General features: G+C 44.0%; 6 protein-coding genes across 9 annotated transcripts; 3 read left to right on the top strand and 3 right to left on the bottom strand.

Annotated features, from left to right (window-relative positions):
• Positions 1 to 965: 965 nt before the first annotated feature.
• On the top strand, positions 966 to 2,895 carry Pnn (desmosome associated protein-like protein pinnin). 2 transcript variants are annotated; one of them, XM_086831898.1, is made up of 3 exons: positions 966 to 1,252; positions 1,312 to 2,115; positions 2,833 to 2,895. In XM_086831898.1, the coding sequence occupies exons 1-2, from the start codon at positions 1,101 to 1,103 to the stop codon at positions 2,111 to 2,113; spliced, it is 954 nt and encodes a 317-aa protein (XP_086688024.1). In that variant the 5' UTR covers positions 966 to 1,100; the 3' UTR covers positions 2,114 to 2,115; positions 2,833 to 2,895. The 2 variants fall into 2 exon arrangements, with proteins under 2 accessions (XP_086688024.1, XP_020813757.1); XM_020958098.2 differs by lacking the exon at positions 2,833 to 2,895 and adding an exon at positions 2,512 to 2,743.
• A 75-nt stretch (positions 2,896 to 2,970) lies between these two features.
• On the top strand, positions 2,971 to 6,132 carry LOC110188243 (uncharacterized). The gene is made up of 7 exons (XM_020957907.2): positions 2,971 to 3,411; positions 3,494 to 3,644; positions 3,708 to 3,895; positions 3,955 to 4,561; positions 4,626 to 4,986; positions 5,042 to 5,361; positions 5,442 to 6,132. Exons 1-7 carry the CDS (start codon positions 3,206 to 3,208, stop codon positions 5,754 to 5,756), a joined length of 2,148 nt encoding a protein of 715 aa, XP_020813566.2. The 5' UTR covers positions 2,971 to 3,205; the 3' UTR covers positions 5,757 to 6,132.
• ear (ENL/AF9-related super elongation complex transcription factor) lies at positions 6,003 to 10,594 on the bottom strand. 2 transcript variants are annotated; one of them, XM_020957905.2, is made up of 3 exons: positions 10,424 to 10,594; positions 9,723 to 9,969; positions 6,003 to 9,653 (listed from the first exon to the last, which is right to left on the bottom strand). In XM_020957905.2, exons 2-3 carry the CDS (start codon positions 9,907 to 9,909, stop codon positions 7,030 to 7,032), a joined length of 2,811 nt encoding a protein of 936 aa, XP_020813564.2. In that variant the 5' UTR covers positions 9,910 to 9,969; positions 10,424 to 10,594; the 3' UTR covers positions 6,003 to 7,029. The 2 variants fall into 2 exon arrangements, with proteins under 2 accessions (XP_020813564.2, XP_020813565.2); XM_020957906.2 differs by having other exon boundaries at positions 9,723 to 10,036; positions 10,424 to 10,565.
• A 375-nt stretch (positions 10,595 to 10,969) lies between these two features.
• LOC110188390 (uncharacterized) lies at positions 10,970 to 12,834 on the top strand. The gene has a single exon (XM_020958111.2). The coding sequence runs from the start codon at positions 11,134 to 11,136 to the stop codon at positions 12,583 to 12,585; it is 1,452 nt and encodes a 483-aa protein (XP_020813770.1). The 5' UTR covers positions 10,970 to 11,133; the 3' UTR covers positions 12,586 to 12,834.
• LOC110188593 (uncharacterized) lies at positions 12,772 to 15,234 on the bottom strand. The gene is made up of 3 exons (XM_020958356.2): positions 14,256 to 15,234; positions 13,645 to 14,192; positions 12,772 to 13,536 (listed from the first exon to the last, which is right to left on the bottom strand). The coding sequence occupies exons 1-3, from the start codon at positions 14,453 to 14,455 to the stop codon at positions 12,893 to 12,895; spliced, it is 1,392 nt and encodes a 463-aa protein (XP_020814015.1). The 5' UTR covers positions 14,456 to 15,234; the 3' UTR covers positions 12,772 to 12,892.
• Positions 15,235 to 16,482: 1,248 nt separating this feature from the next.
• Tm2 (tropomyosin 2) lies at positions 16,483 to 21,617 on the bottom strand. Of its 2 annotated transcripts, XR_002319916.2 has the most exons (5): positions 21,571 to 21,617; positions 18,461 to 19,107; positions 18,210 to 18,387; positions 17,497 to 17,927; positions 16,483 to 16,843 (listed from the first exon to the last, which is right to left on the bottom strand). XR_002319916.2 is itself a non-coding variant. In XM_020958036.2 (4 exons), exons 2-4 carry the CDS (start codon positions 19,052 to 19,054, stop codon positions 16,761 to 16,763), a joined length of 855 nt encoding a protein of 284 aa, XP_020813695.1. In that variant the 5' UTR covers positions 19,055 to 19,107; positions 21,571 to 21,617; the 3' UTR covers positions 16,483 to 16,760. The 2 variants fall into 2 exon arrangements, 1 of the variants encoding a protein (XP_020813695.1); XM_020958036.2 differs by lacking the exon at positions 17,497 to 17,927.
• Positions 21,618 to 21,818: the final 201 nt, after the last annotated feature.

Genomic DNA, 21,818 nt, shown 5'->3' with positions numbered 1-21,818 from the left:
TTTGTCGGCACCGAAACGTAAAGTTTAAATTGGACGCATCCAAGGATGCTCACTAATTATGGTGTTCATCGAATGTGAGAATGTTTTGGGTCTATATTTTCTCTTTTGTATCACTTCAGCTACCGCCGAAGTTATTTTATTTCAATAACAAGCTTAGACGGCACAGCAGAGAGGTGCAAGTCCGACCTTATAATGTATCCGCACATATACAGTGAAAGCTCTACGGGAGGACAGTTGCCGTTTATTCACCTATTCTCTCGACTTCTCCTCTCGCACAGATGAACGTTACGTCTTATCCTTTTTGCCGGACAAAGAAACTAAAACGGTCGGAGTCGGAGTCCGCCCAATGTATCTAGTTTCATTTCAATTGCGAGTACACATATCCGAGAGTTTTCGGGGCGGTAGGGTGGGTCATAAATGAGAAACAGTTGAAACTAATGGTAAACTTGTGGTAAACACAAGTTAATAAAGGTGAGAAAAAAATGTATATAAGTACGAGATAGTATAAGTTAACATTTTAAAATGTATTTTAAATAATAAATGAACTTTTAATTTATAGAAGGGTTTTCTCCAAATACTGTAAGTCTTATCTTAAGGTCTAACATAAAACATAACCTTTCTTGACGAAACTTTGAATTTATAAAATATAGTCTATTCTTTCTATTATATAGTCTTTTATTTTCAATATTTTAGTGGGTTTTCCCTTTGTACCTGGATTAAATACAGTGAATAATGCTATGATATAGTCGACCGTAGGCCGCCATTAATGTAGAATAATTTTTAAAAAATTAAAATATTTAAAATAACTTAAAATACGCGAATTGATTTTGCAAAGGCCAAAATACTAGCTCATGCTAAATGATAAGGATTCTTGGTGCCAGGCTCTGGAAATATAGCTAGATCTGTCTAGAAATAGCTAATTTGGCAACACTGTCTGTCAAACTAGCACCCAGCAAAAAATACCACCTTTATGGAACCAGATTAATCGAACCAGTAGTATGCTTCAAATGCCATCTCGAACAAACTTTTTTTAATTCTTTTATGAAAATCGGTGTGCAAATTAAGATTTAAATAAGAAGCCGACGAGATACGTGTGAAAAATGGTTAATGACTCGGGTCTTTCGACTGTTGATGACTTGGAGAAAAAACTGAACACGGCCAAGCAGTCCCTGGTAATCCTAAATGAGAATATTCGCCGCATATCTGGTCGCGTCCATGTCCATACGAAGGATGCCCCCCATGCCCTGCAGAGGTATTGCTCCCAATTGGCGTTTGTTTATCAAATTAATGCTATTTTTTCTGCCCTTTCAGGACGGATAAATACAAATACAACCAAGATGCAAAGAAGAACAACGACAACAACGGCGGCGACAACAGGCAGTTCATGCGGAACGGTCCCGGGAACGGCCCCTTCAACAACAAGCGCCGCATATACGACTCCAAGTCGGTGACTCCCCGGTTTCCCATCGAGGAGAACGAAGGTCGTCCCCCGAGGATAAACTCCAGAGTCATTCGGGAACTGCCATCCAAAAAGGAGGTGGTAGAAGCGCAGGGAACAGATTCCGAGTCGCGGGCCCGAAATCGCAGGATGTTTGGATCTCTGCTGGGCACATTGCAGAAGTTCTGCCAGGAGGAATCGCGTCTGAAGAGCAAGGAGGACAAGAAAGCCGAGATAGAGAAGAAAGTGGAAAAGCAGGAGCTGCAGGAAAGGGCACTACTCAGGAAGGAGCGCGAATCGCTCTTCTTAAATAGGAAACAGAAGCAATTTGAGATCCGAAGATTGGAATATAAAATGGCCCGACTGAAGGACTTCAAGAGCTGGGAAGCAACGATGATATATTCCAAAAATAATATAAGAACCATAACTAAACCCCATCTCTTCTATCGGCCAAAAGCGCACTCTGCGATAACGGAGAAATTGCTAAGTAAAAGCAAAGGTGATGCCGACATCTTTATAGAATGCCGGCGCGAAGAATTAGAGGCCGAGCTCAGAAACTTGGAAAACATCAGCTTTATGAAAATGGAAGGCGGCGATAGCAGCATGATGGACACCAGCTTCTATGATGAACCCGATGATGATGATGAGCTATTGGGAAGTGGGGCCAATCGATAAGTGTAAGTAAGTTTAAGTCAACCAAAAGGAGGTCAGAAGATCGACTTGGTGTGGTCGGAAGTGGAGTTAGGTGGTGCCTTTGATTAATTTCTCGACCCATCACGATTCAACAAATAGTTTGGTTTTCAAAATGTTTCTCCAAAATTTAGATAATTGTAAGAAACACGTGGATTTATAGTGTACACACTTTTCAATTATTCGGTTATCATTCGTATTAATAAGTGCATCTTTTTAGTTGGGTATAAACATACATACCTATAGAATCGTTCATAACAACAGCTTGCAGACCTTTCTAGTTACCACTTTCATATGTTAATGTAATGTAATCATTATTCTTGTTTAAATTAAAGTCGACATAATCGCTTGTTTTAATATCCCATATAATGTTCTTTTTACAGCTTCATTGTATGGTAAATGAAGTTCGTGGAAAAATAATGATGCTATTATAGGAATAAAAGATTAAAACTAATTGGATTTCATAGAATAAGACCTTGGAAATGTTGTTTTACTCAGAGAATGCCGAGGGCGTCTACATGTTTGCCAAAAACTGATAAACATAATTTATTAAATAATTATAAATTAATAATTAAAAATGTATGTATTAAAAGTTTTTTAGCTGTTCTTAGAAAATTGTTCTATTTTGTCGTGGTAAGAAATATGCTTATCTATTTATATTTAAAAATTATTTTATTTGATTTACAGTAATTTTTATATTTCAGCATGACAAAGGACGGCCTTCCTGGATAATAAAAAATAGATCTACTATTTTTCAATCGTACAAATCATATTTATTATTATTTTTAAAATGTTTCTCTGGATAAAGGCAAAGTTATAATAATTTAAATGCAATATTTACCTTACAATTATGGACTGCAGTTACGAAAATTCAAATGGCAGGGGAAAATATTTTTATCGATAGTATCGATAAAAACATCGACTGGAGTTCTACCGCCAGCTGAGCGGTTAGGTCGCTTGATTTGTTTAATTTATAGTTTATGATGTGCGGTATAAACAATAAACTTTAATTAGTAGACGCAACTCGGCTTTAGACAGCGCAGAGCGGCGGCATCCTCGTAATTGGCCAAATAGTAAATGTGCAAGGATTACAGAGTTAATCCGAAGCGCGTGCAGTCACAGGTTTTCTGCAAACTTTTCCTGATTGCTTATAAATTATTTAAAATGAGGGTTCTGCGTCGAGGAACAGTGCAGAAAATCGGATTAGGATGCTTTGTGGTCGGTTTGATGGTTACCTTCTACGTGATGAACGACGAGCAGGATGTGGATAAAAATGTTAAAATGTATGTATGTAGGTTTGTATCGTAAATGTGCTTGGATATTGATAAGCTTTCTTTTCTGTTTGCCCATTTAATAATGATAAAGAGACATAATCGAGCGATCCATACGGTCGGTGATGAATCAGGGTCAGTGCCGGCATCCACATCTACCCCTGGACAATCCGGACATCATGAGGTTCTACAAGCCTGTGGAGCGTATAAACTGTGGCGAAGGCCTGGATTGGGTGATGTGCGAGGTGGGCAGAATGAGAGATGAGGAACGCTGGTAATCATATTACTCACATCCCTTATTTCGACAGAAATCCATATGCTTTGTGCGCCCGGAGATTGCGGCCAGTCACGAGGATGTTACCTGCTCTTACACGGATATTATTCGCAAGTCTGACTACAAGGTACGCTTCGGGAGAACACTGCGCTTGAAGGAGCCCTATGTCCTGCAGGCCAGTGACTTTGTAAAGGTGGCCTGCCGCTCGAGCAGCGGCGAGAGGTAATATTTTCATGTATATGAATTTATAACAAAAAAAAATATGTAATTCCCACTCTCAGTTGGTTTGGCATGGCCCATGGCATTCGTGACGCAGTACCTCGTCCCTCGTCCACGAATTTCTCACCGAATCTGGCCGTTCTCCCTCCCGAAGCTGTCGCCCAGGCTCAGCAGCAAATGCAACAGGAAGTGCCTACAGCGTCCTTCTACAACGTCCTTATGTTTGGCTTTGATTCGCTAAGCCGGAACGCCTTCATCCGGAAGCTACCGCGGACGTACGAATATCTTACGCAGCAATTGGGTGCCACTGTCCTTAAGGGCTACAATATTGTGGGTGATGGTACACCGCAGGCTTTAGTGCCGCTGCTAACGGGCTACACCGAACTGGAGCTGCCGGAGACGAGAAAGCGGTTTTCTGGAGCTGGCAGCGTGGACTCCTATCCCATGATATGGCAGGACTTTGCCCGCCTAGGCTACATGACCTCGTTCAACGAAGACCTACCCAATGTTGGCACTTTCACCTATCGCATGACCGGCTTCGAGAGTCAGCCTGTAGACCATTACTTGCGGACCTACTATGTACAGGCGGAGCATATGGCCACTGAGAGTCAACCCAACTGCATTGGCCATCAGCCGGACCATGTCACCATGCTGGAGTACACCAAAAATGTAGGTTGTTTGGGAGATTTCTCTGAGTTCCTTCATTATTTAATTAATTATTTTCCTTTGGCAGTTCATGTTGAAGTATCGGGATGCGCCGCGCTTTGTCTTCAGCTTCCATGGTGGGCTCTCTCACGACTCTATTAACCTGATAGGTGCTGCCGATGATGATGTTCACGACTGGCTGGTGGCGCTCAAGGAGCGATCGCTACTCGACGACACCATTTTGATCATGATGGCCGATCACGGTAATCGCTTTGCTGAGGTTCGAGCCACATTGCAGGGCAAGCAGGAGGAGCGATTGCCTTTCTTCAGTTTTGCATTTCCCGAGACGTTTAAGAAAAGATTTCCGCAGGAGTACAAGAATTTCCTGGCCAATGAGGAACACCTTACAACGCCATTTGATATACACGCCACACTGCAGCACATTATAAGTAAGAAAGAAAATGTAGGAGCTCTTCAACTGTCTCATTTGTTCCCACTCTATAGAGTTGCAAACCGCCAGCAGTGATGATGATCAGTTGGGTGATGGCAACGGCATTAGAGCAGAGCTTGAGCAACGACAACCAGAGATACACATCTCGGAGCTGGCTCGGGGACGCTCCATGTCGCTTCTTGACCCCATTTCAAGCAATCGATCATGTGCCGATGCCTACATAGAGCCTCATTGGTGCGCCTGCCTTAACTGGTTGCCGCTGCAGCTAAATGACACCCAGCACATGGGGATCATTCTCAAGGCCGCCCAGAGCATTGTAGATGCCATCAATACGGCCACAGTAGAGCAACGTCAGCTCTGTGCGTCTCTGAAGGTAGCTTTGTTCACATCGAACTTCTCTCCGCAAGTATTTTATTTATTTTTACGATTGTGCTCTGCTGTTTCTTTCCTCAGGTACTCCGTGTGAATTGGGCACTACGCCTGCAGCCACATAAGGAGTTGCTGCAGTTTAAAACGAACAGCGACCGGGACGGCTTTCTGGCGGATATGACGGGCCAGACGCTGGTTCGTGATGAAATGTACCAGCTGCAGCTCGTCACGGAGCCCGGCGAGGGGCTGTTCGAGGCAAGTGTCAGTTACAGCTTGCACACATTCAGTGCCACAACAAAACTGACGGACATATCCAGAGTCAACAAGTATGGCAACCAGGCCCGGTGCATATACGATCGGGATCCGGAATTACGAAAGTATTGCTATTGTCGCGACTAGTCCGCGCGCACAAAATATCTAGTCCAAACCAGAGATCTGCTAAGCAATCATCAACTCGAATAGTATTTTGCACAACCTCCAAGCAAAGACCTTAAAATAACAAGATGTATAACAGGTACTGCGTGGGAAAAATTTGTATGGTGTTACTAATTTTCTTATTATAAGTTCTTTGCTCTAATTGTATGTGTTGTCGTTGTAGCTCTCAAAACTATTATTGCCTCTCTTAAGTTCAAAGATCTGCCTCAGTTTGTAATATATGTAGGTTCCTTTAATCAACGATTGTAGTATTGTTTCATTAAAAATACCATTTGTGTGTAATATGAATAAAATATAAGAAATGGTCATTCCAATTTCTTAGCACTTATTGTGGATATAATAATATTGTATTCTTTTTTGTGGCAAGTAAGTTTTTCGTTTGGAGTTTACTATAAGTATATACGCATATAGAGGTGCGGGAAGTGGGATATGGGTTAAAATTAACTGCTTGCGTAAATTCGTAATCGCGTATATACAATATGCAACCAACCAATCGGCTTAGCAAACTATATATTCTTCCTTTGGTTTATACCTTAAATATCTTATACATTTCAAGGCTGATGCGAGCTTTTCAGACTCGCTCCACACTGCTGTACTCTGGAGTGACTTCCCTGGTTTCATTACTTATATTTAAATTAAGCCAGACCACGGTTCGTTCACAAAAATGTCAAATTTGGTTATAAGATGTTTCTTAGATGGTTAACTATATATTACTTGAGACAAATTTGTTATACTGAGCGATATTGAGATAATTCAAAATGAAAACAAAAGATAAGTAAATACGTAAATATCGTACAAAAGGAGTAATTTATTCGCAAAAAGATACTCAATAAATTAAATAGCGTATTTATATAAAAATGAAGCATCTAGTGTGGAAAAAAAGTTTGTTGTGTAAAGTAAAACAAATAAAATTACAAACGAATAGGAAACCAAAACGCATATGTCTAAATGTGATCTTAAATCAAATGAGTCTCAAAAACTGAAGGTCAATTTTGCGTATTTTGCTCAACCCTTTGGGTCAACAAAACAACTTAGGATCTAGTGGGAGAGGCGGAGGAATTCGGGCTCTTATCTCAAGCCTGGTTATGGTTATATCGCTTTTGGTTTACAACTTTAACACTAAGCTTAATGATTTGGTTATGTGCATGAGGGATTTTTGTGTTTTGTGTGTATATGTGTGCATCATCTAGCCGTAGAGAGCCGCCGGGCCAGTGGCAGTCGTGGTGGCCAGGGTGTGTCACGACACCGAGGTGGCCAGAAACTCCTGGAGCCGTTGCACGGTGACCCGATCTAGTTTGCACAGGTCAAAGTCGAACGTTTTGTGCGTGATCTCATAGCAACCTGTGGCCGCTATCATCTCTACCACGTGCTGCAGCTCCTCGTTGTCCTGCAGGGTCATTATCTTGTGATGCAGTTCCTGCAGTTCACTCAAATACTCCGTTGGCAACTGCAGTTGTCCGGCCGCGGTTAAGTCAGCCGGCGAATGAGTGTTATTGCTGTTTGTGTTATTGTTATTGTTGTTGCTTAAGCTGGCTGCATTTGTTCCGCCGATGTGATTGTTACTTGGCGAAGATGATGGCGGCGGTGGCAGAAGACCTAATCCTGTATTGGTTGTACCTCCCGCGGAGTTTGTGTCCCTGGAAGGGCGTAGCGACGGCGATTTTGACTTTTCCCGCGGCGTCTTGCTCTGCTCCTTCTTTGATGCCTTTACAGGGGGTTCGATAAAACCACCGGCACCACCTCCACCACCACCGCCACTGCCGCTATTGCTATTTTGCGAGCTCCTCCGAACGCGTTTCTTCTCTTCTTTGTCAGGCTTCTCGGACTTTTCAGACTTGGCGTCCGGCGTTTTATTGGCCTTTTCCGTCTTGTCAGCGCTTTTGTCACTCTGCTTGGACTTGGCCTTGTGCTCCTTTCCAGTCGGCTTTCCCTCCTTTCCGGAGCCGGAACTCCCCTTTGCTGGCTTCACTTGATTGCTTCCCTTAGCGGGTAGGTCTGGAAAGCTGCTGTTGGAGCTGTCCGAGTGCTGCAGTGTACCTGCAGTTCCTGACGACGCAGTTAAAGCGCTGGTCGCAGCCAAATCCGGCGCTGACTGAGCAGAGTCCACATCGCTGAGATCCAGGTTTCTGGGAGCCTTGTTCTGCTGGGCAGGCAGCGGATGTGCCTGCTGCCCCTGCTTCCCGGCGTTCTTGGGTTCCGGTAGCTTGTCGCCCACCTCCCGTTGACGTTTTTCATCCTTGCCAGAGGACTTCTCCTTTGACTTCTTGTGCTTGTCCTTTTTGCTGCTGCTGCTTGAATTGGCACTGGATGCAGTCTTGTCGGAGACTCCTCCCTCGGTGGCCGGACTGGTTCCCTCTGTTTTAGGCGATGGCTCGGCCGCTGATGGCTTCTCTGATGATGCGGTCGTTGGCTGCTTATCTTTCTCCCTCTCCTTTGGTTTCTCCTTATCGCGTTCCTTCTCTTTGTCCTTGTCGCGATCGTTGCGCTCTTTGTCCTTGTCCTTACTTTTGTCCTTTTTCTTGTGCTTATGGGACTTCTTGGTGTCTGCTGTCGCACTGCCATTGCTCGTGCCCTTGTCTGTCGTCTTGGTATCTGCAGTCTTTTCGCCATGCTTACCAATGGTCTCCTCTTTATGTTTCCCGGTGGTGGATGCCATGCTGCTGCTGCTATTACTGCCCACGGAAGTGGGGGTGGCCTTTCCCGTAGCGGCTGCTTGGGACTGTTGTTGTGGGATTCCTACGACCGGACTGTCACTCTGACCTGCGCGCTCCTCCTTGGGCAGTCGCTTGTCTTTGTGCTCATCGCGTTGCTTCTCTCGATCGCGCTCCTTGTCCTTATCCTTTTTATCTTTCTTTGACTTCTTACTGGAGCTCCGCTCTTTGTCCTTGGACTCCGTTTTACTTGACTTGTGCTCGTCGCGTTCCTTGGACCGCGAAGTGGGTGTCGCTCCCGCTGTAGACTGTTCTCCCTTCTTAGGGCTGGGTGCACTCATCTCGGCCGGCTTTCCCGGTTTGGGACTGGCCGTACTCTTTACCATACCACTAGCTGCAGCTACCGCGGGAAGACTAGTGGTTACCGCCGCAAGGGCTCCAGTTGTGCTGCCTGAACTTTGCTCACGTTCCCGATCCTTATCGCGAGTCTTATCCTTCTTCGACTTATCTTTCTCCCGCTCGTGTTTGCCTTCGCCGGACTTGCTCGATTTCCGGTCCTTGTCACGTCCGTGACGATCCTTCTTGTCCTTTTCCCGGGACTTGTCTCCGCTGCTTGACTTATCGCGTTCCTTGCTAGACTTTTCCTTGGCATCGTGGGAGCCGCTCTTGCTGCTAACCGAAACACTCTTAGCTTCCGGAGAGTGTTTGGAAGCGGGCGCCAAGGACTGACTATTCCCGGCAGTACCGCCCTTTGTAATAGGTGGGCCAAAGAGGGCTGAAAATGCGTTGCTCTTGCCGGGATCCTCAGGGCGCGACTTGTGCTTCTTGACCGCTCCCTGATCCACGTTTATAGAGATGGTGCTGGCACCACCCTTTGCCTTTACTACGCCTACCTCGTTGTTTGGAGTCTCACCAGCGCTTCCAACGCTGGGCGATAGCGTTCGGCTGATGCTGCTGGCACCAATGTTAGCCCCAAAAACAGGAACTCCGCCGCCGCGCATCAATTTGGCGCGAAACTCCTCTGACGGGGCTTCGAAAATATGGGTCTTTACCTGTACGTGGTGCTGGGGCGGACCGGTGGACTGCAGTATGAGGTCGTACTGGTACATGATGCGCTTCGGTTCGTCTCTGTTGCGGAAAAAAATTTCCACTGGCAGCAAAAAGCTGGCATACCCCGACTCTTGTATGGCATACGGTGGTTCCTTAACCACTGAAATTAAAAAACAGTAACGGAGGATAAAGAGCGAACGAGGGGATGACTAGCTGAACGGACACTTACCGCGCTTGGGCTTAGGAAATGATTCATGCAGCAAAAAGACCACCTTGTCCACAAAATTGCTAATGTCCGATTGGTTGACGCCTTTCACGTATATTTCCCAGTCGTGGGTAAAGGACAGCGGATGCGGTGTCTTCTTGCTGCGCAGCCTCGACGTGTGGCCAATCTCAAATTGCACCTTGACCGCCATGCCTGTGGCTGTGGCATTAAACACCGACTGCTAGGCTGCAATCCGGTTTCCTCACAATGTCTGGAAAAGCAAACATTTTTATCAGCGCGCCAAAAAAGTTTTGCACGGTTTCCCAGGTTCATAAAAGCTGAAAGTTGATAGGAAGCCGAAAAGTGGATATATAAACGATGTCTGTGACAATTAATGAGTCCGCCAGCACTGTGCACCAGGGTGGTGCATGCGTGTTGCGAATGAGGCGACTTCAGTTGCCAGTCACGTCCTCCTTGGTGAGGCCAGCATGGAATAATCCTTGGGTAGCAAACCGGTAACATCAGACAATGAGGTTGGAGAACTAAAACGCAACTTTGCCACCATTTTTTTGTTATGTTTTCCCCCGACGAGCGAGCGCAATCTGTTATTGTTTGTGTGCGAATGTGTGCCACATTGTGGCTGCCCTTCCGTGCTGCAAGCTTTCTTTCGCCATGGTCATGTTTTCCTACAGCCGCCTCGGCTTTCGACACCTTTTTATACTTACATTTGGTGATTGGTTCACCCGCATGCAGTTGTACGCTATTTTCGGCGAAAAACCGAATAATTAAACTTGCAATCTTGGGAAATTCTGGAAAAACACACAGAAAATCCGGAGTTGTGATGTTGGGTGAGTAGTGTGACCGTTTCGGAAGCGATGCAAGATGCCAGGCGACTCAGATAAATATACTAGAATATACTGAATTATGAAAATTCGCTACATAAGCGCCTGTTCTGAAACAAAAAAATTAATTAATTAAATTATTATAATTATTATTATTTATTCAATGTTTCAATGTTTAAGAAATCCTTAAGATCATTAGACTTAAGAGTAATTAAAATAAAGATTAATACTTCAAAATATATATATATACAATACTCATAAAATTTGATATAGTTAACTTAACAATTATAAATTTTAGATAAAATATTACATGAAAGCGATATCCAACTATGAACACGATCTAGTCAAGCAACTTAATCTTAAAATTTTATATGTTTTCAAATGCATAAACGGAGGCTTCTCGAAAGCTGCATGTTTGGAACTAGTTCCGGTGTTGTTTCAGTTCGCGCCGGAACCACCAACAGCACTTAAAAGAACACTTTGGGAAAACTATAAAAAATATTTTGGGAAAGTCATGGCGAGCACTGAAAAGGACGTGTGAAGCCAAATATCTTGGACAACTACTGCCGTGCAACCACTGTCAGTCACGCACAATGACGACCGACTTCGGGACCAGCCCATTTGTGTCCAGCAATCCGAACGCCAGCTGCAGTGCATCCCGCTGGCTGACGGAGGAGGTGTTTAAGCTGATCGACATTGTCCAGCGCGACGAGGCCATCTATAATCCGCGCCACAAGTACTACTTCTGCCGGCCATACGTAGAGAACTTCTGGCGCGAAGTGGACCAGAAGCTGGAAAAGAACCCCGGCGCCAGCCTGGCCAAATGGACCAATCTGCGCATCTCCTTCCGGCGCGAGTACACCAACTACATCGAGGAGAAGGTACCTCCCTGTTGGTCCTACTTTGATCGCATGTTCTTCCTGCATCCGTATTTGCGGAAAAAGCATCAGCAGCCAAAGTCTCTGGATACCCAGGTGCAGGACGCGCTGGCTCATCTCTCTAGCCTTTCCAACCGCATGCAGCGGGAGCGGTCCGTGGTCATTCCGGCTAGCAGCAGCAGCGGTCAGCCCACGCCCTCGGCCCATCAGTCGCCCCAGGCGCAGCAACTGGATAACTACCTAGATTACTTCGACGAGGCGGAGCACAACAACTCCGAGCTTGAGGACATTATAGAGGAGGAGCAACAACAACATCGGAGTAGCCGGTACCGCAATCAACTAGACAGCAACGACATCAAGTCGGAGTGCGAGGAGCCTGCAGATGACTACGAACAGGAGCCGCACGACCAGGAGGAGGATGACCAAGAGGACCAGGATATGCAAAAGATGGCAGCCACCCCCTCCAGTTCTTCTTCAGCCATGGATATCCAGCGTCGTTATATCCAACATCAGCAACCGCAGCCACAACCGCACACCGCTCGAATGCAGTTGGGCCGCCCGCAGATGCGGGCCTATTTGGATGACATGCGTGGAGCAATTCGTCCGCGGTCCCAGGAACTGCAGGCTACTACAACAGCCGTAGCAGGTGTCAACTATGCCTCCCAGCAGGGTACACATTCGAACATTTCCTTTGTGCGTCCCACGTTCAGCAAGCCCGTTGATCTGGTCAGCACCACAACGCACACCGCGGGTGGTGGAGGCGGCAGTGGAGTGGCAACCACGACTGCGTCGTCTGAAGCCGAGCTACCCACGCCTTCCTCGGCGGCGGCGGTGGCTACGCCCGTTATCGCACCCAGCAACAGTGCCAACGCCAGCAGCGGCTACCTAAGCCAGCGGCATGCCCACAACCATGTTCACAGTGGCCACCACCCGGCTGCGCCGCCCCCGCTGCCGCTGAGATTGGAAGCAAGCAACTCAGCAGGAAGTGCGCCCATTTCAAATGGAGGCGTTAGTGGCGGCGTAGAGCTATGCGACTGCAAAACCGATCCGGATGCCATGTTCTTGATGAGTCTGCTGCCGGACATCCAGAAGCTAAACGGACGCGACCGTGGCAAGATCAAGATTGCCTTCCAGAACATCCTGCAGGACTACCTATATCCAGACTAGTGTCTCTAGATCTCTGTGAATACTTTCCGCTTATATGGCAGGGGAACAGATCCGGCTCAGCCGCAGAGTTCCGCTTTTATTCTTATGTTTGTTTCCTTGTAATTTTTGTTGAGAATTACCCCCAAGCTTTGCTATGCAAAAACAAAGTATCCTTAAACCGTTTTGAACACTATCAGCTTACGAATATTAAGTGTATAAATATTTATAAATATTTAATGTGTAACACAAGAATAAATTCATTCGAAATTATGCGATAAGTATATGGCTATAGGTTACTAACTGGATGTATCACTTGAGGATTGGATCCTCACTCCTCGAAGAGCTTCAGGTCGCGGCTAATCTTCTTGATCTTGTTGTCCAGTGTCTTGTCCTCGTGCTCGCAAATGTAGTAGTGCCTTGATGTGCACTCCTGTCCATAGTACACGTAGCTATGCTTCCCGGCATTGTAGCTCAAACGAAGGCAGCGACCCTTGCCCTCGATCTGCACTGTGTTGTTTAGCACATCGTCGGCGGCACCCTCCTCCGCCTGTTCCGAGCTGTCCACCAGATTGGACGCCGTTGAGTTCTCACCCTTCTGGGTCATCGCTATGGAAGTTAGATTCATGTTCGGATTCACCGGCTTGGCTGAGTTCGACCAGATCCAGAGGAGTCCCGGGTTCAGGCCACCCAGCCAGTAGTCGCGACCCCGATGGGCGGGCTGGTTCAGCAAATAGGCCATGATCTCCTCGTTCTCCGAGACCTTTTCGAACTCGGCCAAGTGCGAGTTCAGGGCCTTGCAGGCAGAATTTGCCGTCTTCCAGTTCACCTGCTGCTGGCTATTGATATAGTAGCAGTTGTCGCTGATGCGGGTGAAGTTTGTCGGGCAGGGATCCTTCACCTCCTTCTGGTTGTTTCCGGCCATTAGGTAGTATATCAGCTGCTCCGATCGTCTTACGCGACTCTCCAAGTAATCTGCAAAAAAAATAGCAATAGTTTTTGTTTAATTCGAATTACTTAAAGTTCAATCAAAGCTACTCAGGATTCATGATTTTAGTGGATATTTCGGTATTGATTTCTTACCCACTCTGTACACCAGCTTTTCGATGGCTCCTAGGAGATATAGATCGTTTTCAGAAACTGCCCTGAAAGTGGTTGGTTGACTGCCACCACCGCCTAGGAGATGTTGCTGCTGCTGCTGAGGTCGTTGTTGCGGAAGCTGTTGCACTTGTTGTTGCTGCACGGGGCGCTGATGTTGCTGGGAGGGATTGGCACCACCGCTAGTGCTTCCTCCAAAGCCAAATAATTGTTCCAGGAAACCGGGCTGCTGGCGTTGCTGCTGCTGTTGCATCTGCTGTTGTTGCATCTGTTGGTGTTGCTGCTGCTGCTGTTGATGCAACATCTGATTGGTCATGGGTCGAAACTGGGGATTGATAATGGGACTCTGGCTTTCTACGGGCTTCCGCAGATGGGGCTCCAGCTCCACGGCTTCACCAATCCGTCGAGTGATGTAAATGTTGTTGCCAGGACGCTTGTAGGCAGAAGAGTGGTAATTGAGCGGTCCGTTCATGCCCATGTCTCCGCTGCCCATGTAAGGGAGATCTTTGGACTTTCGCTGACTGCTGCCTTGGCTAAAATTTTTGGGCAAGATTAAGATCCATTCGCATGAGCTTCTTCTAACAAACCGTACCCACCTCAAGACGTAATCTTCGAGAAACTGCGACCATACTGGAACACCGACATCTGCCTCCGCAGTGGCGGTGAGTGATTCATTGGCGTATTTTTGCATAGTTTCACCATCGCTCGCATTGCATAAGAGCCCGGGCCCATAGGCCAGACCCAAGACCAGGTAAACAAGGGCTCCGACCCGGAGTTGTTTGCTAGCCGGCGGCATGATGACACGTAATGTGTACGGGTATATTGCCCCCGCCTCCAGAGAAGCACTTGGAGATTCAAGTCGCGCGCTAAACACTTTCGATTTCGGTGCGTTTCCCGTGCGTTTTAGTTGCGTACGGTTAAAGACGCGTTCGTTCGCTTAGGTCGAGCTGAAAACAGCGACTGAAGTGTGTCTGCGGCTGAACTGACGCTGGAGCTGGAGCTTAAGCTGGGCTTTCTGTCTGCTCTGCAGCCGGTCCGATCCGCTCCGGCCTCTCTGTCCCACTCACCGCCAATGGCAATGGCCCAGACCTATTCAATGCTGCCGCTCGCGCCGAGAAATGCAAAATTTCACTTTCTCCTTCGGTTGCCTCTTGGACAAATGTAAGTCATTGGGCTTTTCATCTGTGTTTCTCTCGCCGCCTTTGTTACCCGTCAACGCCGACCCGCCTTTAGTTGTCACACTGTTTGGACTCCATCAAATTGGCCCAGACTTGGGTAATTAATGTTGGTCTGCGGAGTGTCAATTGAAGCCAAAAAAGCCATTAAATAATAGTAACTAGATTAAATATCATATGACAGTTCAATCTCCTTATTTTTTCGGAATTTTAAGTAAATAATGTTTATTTACTCAAGAGGTTTTAGATACTTGTTCGAAAATATCATTCTCAAAACACATTCCAAAATTTTCCGCAGACTCTATTGAAAGAAAGTAGCTTTTGACAGCATTCAGTGAGTAAGAAAGAAAACGATTTGCATATATGTATGTAATCCCAGGAATAAGGTGTGAGTTTAAATAAAATTAATTTATGGAGCATTGATAAACTAATAAAATAACAATTACATAGTTGTTTCCAATATTAATATAAATTTTAGGTACATCTTAAAGAAGAGCTATTTCTAACAGTTTTCTTTGAAATCTTTCTTCTTAAAATTTGCAATCCGAATTTAATAGAAACGAAAACAATATTTTGTAGCCTGATATGGCTTTTACTTTTCAAGTTTATAAACCCACTCTTATTAGATAGCAATCATAGCATAATGCGGCTTATGTAAATGATGACTTGAGCTTTTTAATGTGTAATTTAACACTCCACTTAAAGATTTAATAACTATTTTATGGCACCAGCACCACACCACATCGTGAAGAGGAGAAAGAAATATTATGCAGAGTGAAAGACCGGTGGACAGATGGAGAATTAAAGATCCATCAATGAGAAAAGCCCCCAGAGCGAGTGAATCAATTTGGCCAACAGCGGGAGAGGACAGAGTGGAAGAGACACAGACTCAGACCCCCATGTCGAACTCGGCCTTAACTGGATTATTGATGGTCAAGCAGCGAACTGCCCACATCGAGCCATCACACAGATCCCTCATACAACATCCAAAAGGCTACGGAACTTTCGTTATTCATTGCTTTGACAATTAGCGGATGTTAACGATGTTGCAACGAAGGCCTCGTTTTGCGGATCGTGATCCATTGACGATGTCAAGTGATGACGCACCTCTGATCTCGGTTATTTCGGGGTTTCCCAAAAAACAAATATTAATCGAAAAAAACCAAAACCAAGTTTGCATAACCGCCAAGTCCGGCTGAAAACCCGAAGTTCGGAGTTCGAAGCTCGCTGACGGGCAAAGAAAATCAAATATTTAGGCATTCTCATTAAAAGCAAACATCAAACATATAATTTTTTTTAGCAAATTTTTATAAATCCTTTTATACTTTTTTTTGGTGGTTGTATTCTTTTTTTGTTTTGTGTGTAATTTTAGTATATAAATTCAAATTTAAGCAGGCTTTGTTCTCCACAGCTGTCTCTCTCGCTGGCTTTCTCGCTATCTCTCTCTTTCTATTGCCTCGCTGTTTCCGGTTCTTAATATTTTTAAACATTTGCTTTAAAAATACAAAATTCGATTTTTGGAGTTTATGTATTTTTTTTCTTTACATTCTGCTACGTTTTCCTTTGGATTAATTTTATACTTTAGAAAATCTAAAAAGTTTTCTTGTGGATCGATCCTTGGTTCTACACAATCTATGCTTGGTTGTTGTTGCTGTTGTTGATCTTGTTGGTGTTGTTATTTATTTATTAAGAAATTATATAGATTTATAAAGAATTGTATACACAATGGATGTTGTTCTTGGTATCTTGATGGCAGCCATTGGTCTTGCTTGCTGGCCAAATCATTCTGAGATATTCGTTTACAATTAGTAGAGTTCCTCGTCGTCTTCTTCATCTCTTTCTTCTTCCTCCGCTGCTGCTCGTTGTTGTTGATGTTGTTGTTGTTGTTGTTGAAAAAGTTGTTGTTTTTGGGACTAATGGACCATCTTAATAGCCAGCCAACTCGGCGAATGTGGAGTCCATCTCGTCGGCCAGAGACTTGTACCTGTCCTTGTTGATGCCCAACTCGTCTGTGAAGGGGAGATTGTACAACAGAAATATTAGAGCATGATCTTTATAGGAAATATTTGAGGACACAGCAACACGTTGGTAACTGAACACAGAAAACACTTAAACTTTACACTGTGCGAATTCGTTGGAGCCTTAGCTCGGGTTAGTGGCGCGCTGTTCTGGTAAGCGTTTTAAGTAGGTTTGTCACAAATCTTAAAAATATCTCTTCAGAAATATGGATATTCTGTGTAAAAAGAAGCCCAACTGTTGAGTAATATTTTCCAGATATGTGATACCCCTAGCTTCAAGTTTTCTAGTTGGTTAGTTAGCGATTCTGTGCGTGGAATTTGGTACTTTTGGCATTTCGATTTATCTACGGGGGTCTCTACGGGATCTATCCAACCGAAACACTGCAGAAATCCGGTGTGGGTTGTGTGGATATGAAAGAGTGTTTCACTCGAACCAAGGCCTGTGCGAAATCACGGTGAAAACCACTTAATGGCAGAGACACACAGACGGTATGATCTTCGAGAACTGAGAGAGAACAGATTGAGATAGAGTGCTGATCTGAGAATATCCGGGCAGGCAAGACAGGTGGTGAAGAAGAGATCATGCCACAGTAAACACGGGATAGAATCTGGCATACAAACAATATATACATTGATAAATTCACCTGTGTGTTGAAAGCACAATTAACTACAGTTGCAACTTGGTTTGGCTGGATCTCAGCCTATTTTTACAGTGTACTGGCGCGGGTATCTGAGTGTTTTTTGTGGTGGGAGTGGCCACATTCAAGCGAGACTAAACAAATTATTTACAGTGTATAGAAATAGGGGGGTGGTGACAGAAGAGTGTGGTGGCTGTGAGGAGGGGGCTAAATACACTGACTCTGTCGGGGGGAGCTTCGATCGAGAAAGAAATGTATAGTATAGTAAACTGTGAGGGATATCGGGCTCTGAATTTCGTGTTCTCTTTTTTGGGAAGAATATGGATCTGTGGGAGTATTTTGTTTCGATCTTTTTTAATATCCAGTAAGTTCGGCAAATGTCTGGTCCAAATCGTCGCAGATTGCTTTGTACTTTTCCTTCTCATGGAAGAGACGGTCTGCAAAAGGCATGTTGATGTTGTTCATTTATACAGATATATTATTATTATTATTATTATTATTAAAAGGGCGAGAGCGAGATGAGTTTATCGTCAATTAATGAAAGCATAGTACTAAGTACAAAAATATTAATATCCTTCTGGCGATATATACAATGCGAGCATTAGTTGAAGCCATCGATCCAACTCGAGTCGGATCACAGCCTGGGGACATCATCTCCGACGTCTCTTGCTGGAGAGATGCCACCTCGGGAGATGGGTGAGTGGGAACTGGATACATACCTTCTAGCCTGTCGACCTCCTTCTGCAGGCGCTTCACTTGCTTCTCGGCGTGCTCGGCGCGCTGCTCGGCCTCCTTCAACTTGATGGACAGGGTCTTCATCTCGCGCTTGAACTCCTCAACGCGCTGGTTGGCCTTCTCCTCAGAGACCTCCAGGGACTTCAGGGAGTTGCCGACAACCTGAAGGGATGGGATGAGAAATGGAGAGAGAATTTTGAGCAATTTCTCTCAGAGAACTATAATTGAGACCCACCTTCAGCTCCTCCTCCAGCTCCATGATCTTGGACTCGCCGGAGCGGACACGATCCTCAGCCACTTCCAACTCGTCTTCAACGAAGGCCAGCTTGCGGGAGACCTCGTCGGACTTGGTATCAGCATCCTCAGCGAGCATGCGGGCTTCCTTCAGCTGGTTGGTCAGCTGGTCCATGCGCTCCTCATCCTGCTGGGAACGGTTCTCCAGCACCTTGCACATGCGGTTGTTCTCATCAGCCGACTGGGTGGCCTCCAGCAGCTTCTGTTGGGCGGTGGTCGAGCGCTCCTCGGACTTCTCCAGATCCTCCTCAATCTGCTGCACCTTGCGGTTAAGGGTGGCCACCTCCGACTCGGTGGCGGTCAGGAGCTTCTCCTTCTCCTCCAGCTCGGTGTTGGCCTTCTCCAGCTGCTCCTTGGCGGTGACGAGATCGACCTCAACCTGGACGAACTTCTTCTCCAGATCGCGCACCTCCTCGTTCAGTTTATCGGCGCGGGAGTTGGCATCCTTGGCTTGGTTCTCGCAGGTATCGGCCTTGTCAATGGCGTTATCCTTCTCAAGCTTCATCGCTTGCATCTTCTTCTTGATGGCGTCCATGGTGTTTGTGTTTTTGTTGTTGGCTCAGAAGGGAAGAAAACTGGAAAAAAGCACTGTGGCAAAGAGGGATATATATACAGGTTAGTTGCGAAAACAGAATAGTAAATTGTATGTTTAAGTTTTCAGTCTAGTTTTAATTTTAGTAAATAAAAAGAAGCCACCAAAAATAATTCATTTGGACTCAAAAAGAATAACATTGTAGAATTATTTTTCTTTTTAAATTATTTAAAAATTGGTATCTTCCACAGATTTAGAACTAAAATAATATTTCTGGATTGAAATAAGTCATTGCATTTTACATATACTAAGATTTAAAGTAATTTTTTAAATTCGATATACTATACGAAATTCTGCATTCTTTTATCTCTAAAACCTAAAGAATATAGTTCGCTTCATTAAGAGCTAGTTTTTAAAAACCAGGTCTCTATTTTAAAATGTACAATTTGTAGTATTTCTCTTGACACTTGTCTATTTTTAGCTTTCCAACTAAATTCTTAGGAATGCAATTGAAAATGTGTTTTTGGGAAAGCTCCAGGAGCATTCGATATAATCTATATCAAGTGCGTCTAATTATATTATATGTTTGCCTGTTTATATATATATGCACATATATGCACATGTATACATGTATCTGGGCAATAAATTTTAAAATTTAAATGTAAACACATTTTGTGCCAAGCAGTTAGAAGATCTCACGTAATTTCCATTTTCCATTTTCAATACGCCCCCGCTCACTGAATCCGAATCCGAATTCGAATCCGGATCCGGCGGTGGTGTGCTATATATTTATTTGCTGCACGATTCTGTAGAGTTAAAAATAAACTTTATATGCTTTTGCATGTGAGAAAAATATCCAGTTCACGCACTAGCACACAGAAGAAGCTATGCTTTTTTGGACATTGTGTGTGCTAAATGTAATTCTAGAGTTTCCCCCATTATTATTTCGAAATACACACAAATAGATATAGCAGAGAGAGAGAGAGATTGCAATTTGAAAACTTTTCAATTCTTTGGGGTCATTCAATGAGTGAGTGTGTATGTGGGTGGGTGGTGTTCTTTGTATCTGTGTGTATGCTGTCTCCACTCTAAGTGGGACAAAGTCATTTATGTTGTAGTTGCTGCTCTTTTGGAGGTCTTTTGATACTTAGCAAAGATATATATCTTCCCCAAATGCTATATAGCCATGACAAGCTAGATTTTTTAATGGGGAAATAGAATTATATGTAGCTAATTAAAGAAAAAAGATTATTGTTTGGATTGTATTAAAAAGGTTGAGTTTTTTTTTTTTTTTTTTTTTTGTATTTATAAAGACCTCTTATTTTAAAAAAGAGGAAATGACATTCAAATTGATTTCATCTTTCACTGCCCATTAAAATGCATTCCTAAACATAATATATTTTCCGATGTTTGCCAAAAGAACATTCGTTTTCAGGCCATTAAAATATCAACTAAAATCCGTATTTTCCTGGCCTTCGGAACCATTCGAAAATGGCTGAAAAATATTTGTTCTGAACTCAAAAAAGAATTCGGTGTGGGTGGTTCTCAAATATACATATTTCCTCTGTTATAGATACAGATCTCTGGGCTCTCTACCTCTACATCTGGCAATTCTCAATCCGCAATATTTCCAAAGTATCTTTCTATCTCTTTTTCTCTAGAGACTTTGGGCGCTCGAAAACAATCTCAAGGATAAATGCCGACATTTTCTTTCTTTCTTCTTTTTTTTTGTTCTCCCTATGAGATCACACAGAAAGCTAGACGGAAAAGCTTTTTCGTCTAAGTTTCATTTGGATTTAAAAATAAATGGATATGTATGCGTGACAGGCAGGTGTCTGTCTGCAGTTAATTTTAAAGAATTTTCCTCGGGAAAATTGTGCGTAGCAATAGGTGTGTGTGTGTTTGTTTGTGTATGTATATGTATATGTGTCCCCATCATCGGTGTGGAGCTTTTCCCACACAAGGTCTCTTGCCTGTGTGTGTGCAAAATATTTCCCCGCACTCACACACACAGATATACATCGTCAGATTTAGTTACAAAATTCCTTATAAGCGAATTTTTTTAAACGTCCGAAAAGATATCATAAATTTTCCATTAAAAATGGGCTTTTATCTTTTTTTTTGGTGAACATTTCGCTTTTGTGTTTTAAATTATTCAATTTATTTTTAATTTTTTCACTGGAACTATAATGGTTACTTTCACTTTTTAAATTTTTTCCTTTTGTTGGAAACACATATACATATATGCACACTTTATTATTATTTTTTCTTTCGAGAATTATCCAAGATTTCCATATCATTTGGGTTATTGCAAAATAGAAAATTTCATGGGATCAATGCATTTGTTAAATGCACTGCACTTTTCACTGCTGGAGCAACTGGTTTTTTTGGGGCTTTATCCATTCGAAAATAGTTAAAAATACCAATTTTGTTGTTAGCAATAATGGCGAGATTTTCAATTATATTATTTTTTTTTGCAGCAATTTTTTCAGGCGAGCAGAAATCCTGGCGTGACCAACCTTAGCGTTTCAAACACACTATACGCTGTCGAAACCCCGAGAACACTGATGATGACCAAGTTGCTTAGCCCAGAAAGCGACCCCGAGATCCGACGCAAGGCGACGCACACATACGCACACTTGGCGCTCGGAAAATCTCACACCAATACCACCCCACACACACAGCATTGAATAATTTTTCTCGTCTCAAAATTTCCCAGTAAAAAATATAAGCGCAAAAGCGCTTTCGCAACTTTCCTCGGCGATCA

The sequence above is a fragment of the Drosophila serrata genome, unplaced genomic scaffold, assembly GCF_035046125.1.
Source record: "Drosophila serrata isolate PLE 108 unplaced genomic scaffold, ASM3504612v1 contig_241, whole genome shotgun sequence".
Taxonomy (NCBI): domain Eukaryota; kingdom Metazoa; phylum Arthropoda; class Insecta; order Diptera; family Drosophilidae; genus Drosophila; species Drosophila serrata.
The sequence above is the reverse complement of the archived record's forward strand: the minus strand, read 5'-3'. Positions and strand labels throughout refer to the sequence as shown.

Excerpts from the sequence above, each read along its gene's own strand:
- LOC110188243 (XM_020957907.2), top strand. The coding sequence starts at position 3,206 with ATGTGCAAGGATTACAGAGTTAATCCGAAGCGCGTGCAGTCACAGGTT. Across the intron at positions 3,645-3,707 it reads TGGATTGGGTGATGTGCGAG|AAATCCATATGCTTTGTGCG; the intron begins GTGGGCAGAATG and ends TTATTTCGACAG. Across the intron at positions 4,562-4,625 it reads TGCTGGAGTACACCAAAAAT|TTCATGTTGAAGTATCGGGA; the intron begins GTAGGTTGTTTG and ends TTCCTTTGGCAG.
- LOC110188390 (XM_020958111.2), top strand. The coding sequence starts at position 11,134 with ATGACGACCGACTTCGGGACCAGCCCATTTGTGTCCAGCAATCCGAAC.
- Tm2 (XM_020958036.2), bottom strand. The coding sequence starts at position 19,054 with ATGGACGCCATCAAGAAGAAGATGCAAGCGATGAAGCTTGAGAAGGAT. Across the intron at positions 18,388-18,460 it reads AGCTGGAGGAGGAGCTGAAG|GTTGTCGGCAACTCCCTGAA; the intron begins GTGGGTCTCAAT and ends CCATCCCTTCAG. Across the intron at positions 16,844-18,209 it reads GGAGGTCGACAGGCTAGAAG|ACGAGTTGGGCATCAACAAG; the intron begins GTATGTATCCAG and ends TCCCCTTCACAG.
- ear (XM_020957905.2), bottom strand. The coding sequence starts at position 9,909 with ATGGCGGTCAAGGTGCAATTTGAGATTGGCCACACGTCGAGGCTGCGC. Across the intron at positions 9,654-9,722 it reads ATTTCCTAAGCCCAAGCGCG|TGGTTAAGGAACCACCGTAT; the intron begins GTAAGTGTCCGT and ends TTTTAATTTCAG.
- Pnn (XM_086831898.1), top strand. The coding sequence starts at position 1,101 with ATGGTTAATGACTCGGGTCTTTCGACTGTTGATGACTTGGAGAAAAAA. Across the intron at positions 1,253-1,311 it reads GCCCCCCATGCCCTGCAGAG|GACGGATAAATACAAATACA; the intron begins GTATTGCTCCCA and ends CTGCCCTTTCAG.
- LOC110188593 (XM_020958356.2), bottom strand. The coding sequence starts at position 14,455 with ATGCCGCCGGCTAGCAAACAACTCCGGGTCGGAGCCCTTGTTTACCTG. Across the intron at positions 14,193-14,255 it reads CTCGAAGATTACGTCTTGAG|CCAAGGCAGCAGTCAGCGAA; the intron begins GTGGGTACGGTT and ends CAAAAATTTTAG. Across the intron at positions 13,537-13,644 it reads AAAGCTGGTGTACAGAGTGG|ATTACTTGGAGAGTCGCGTA; the intron begins GTAAGAAATCAA and ends TTTTTTTTGCAG.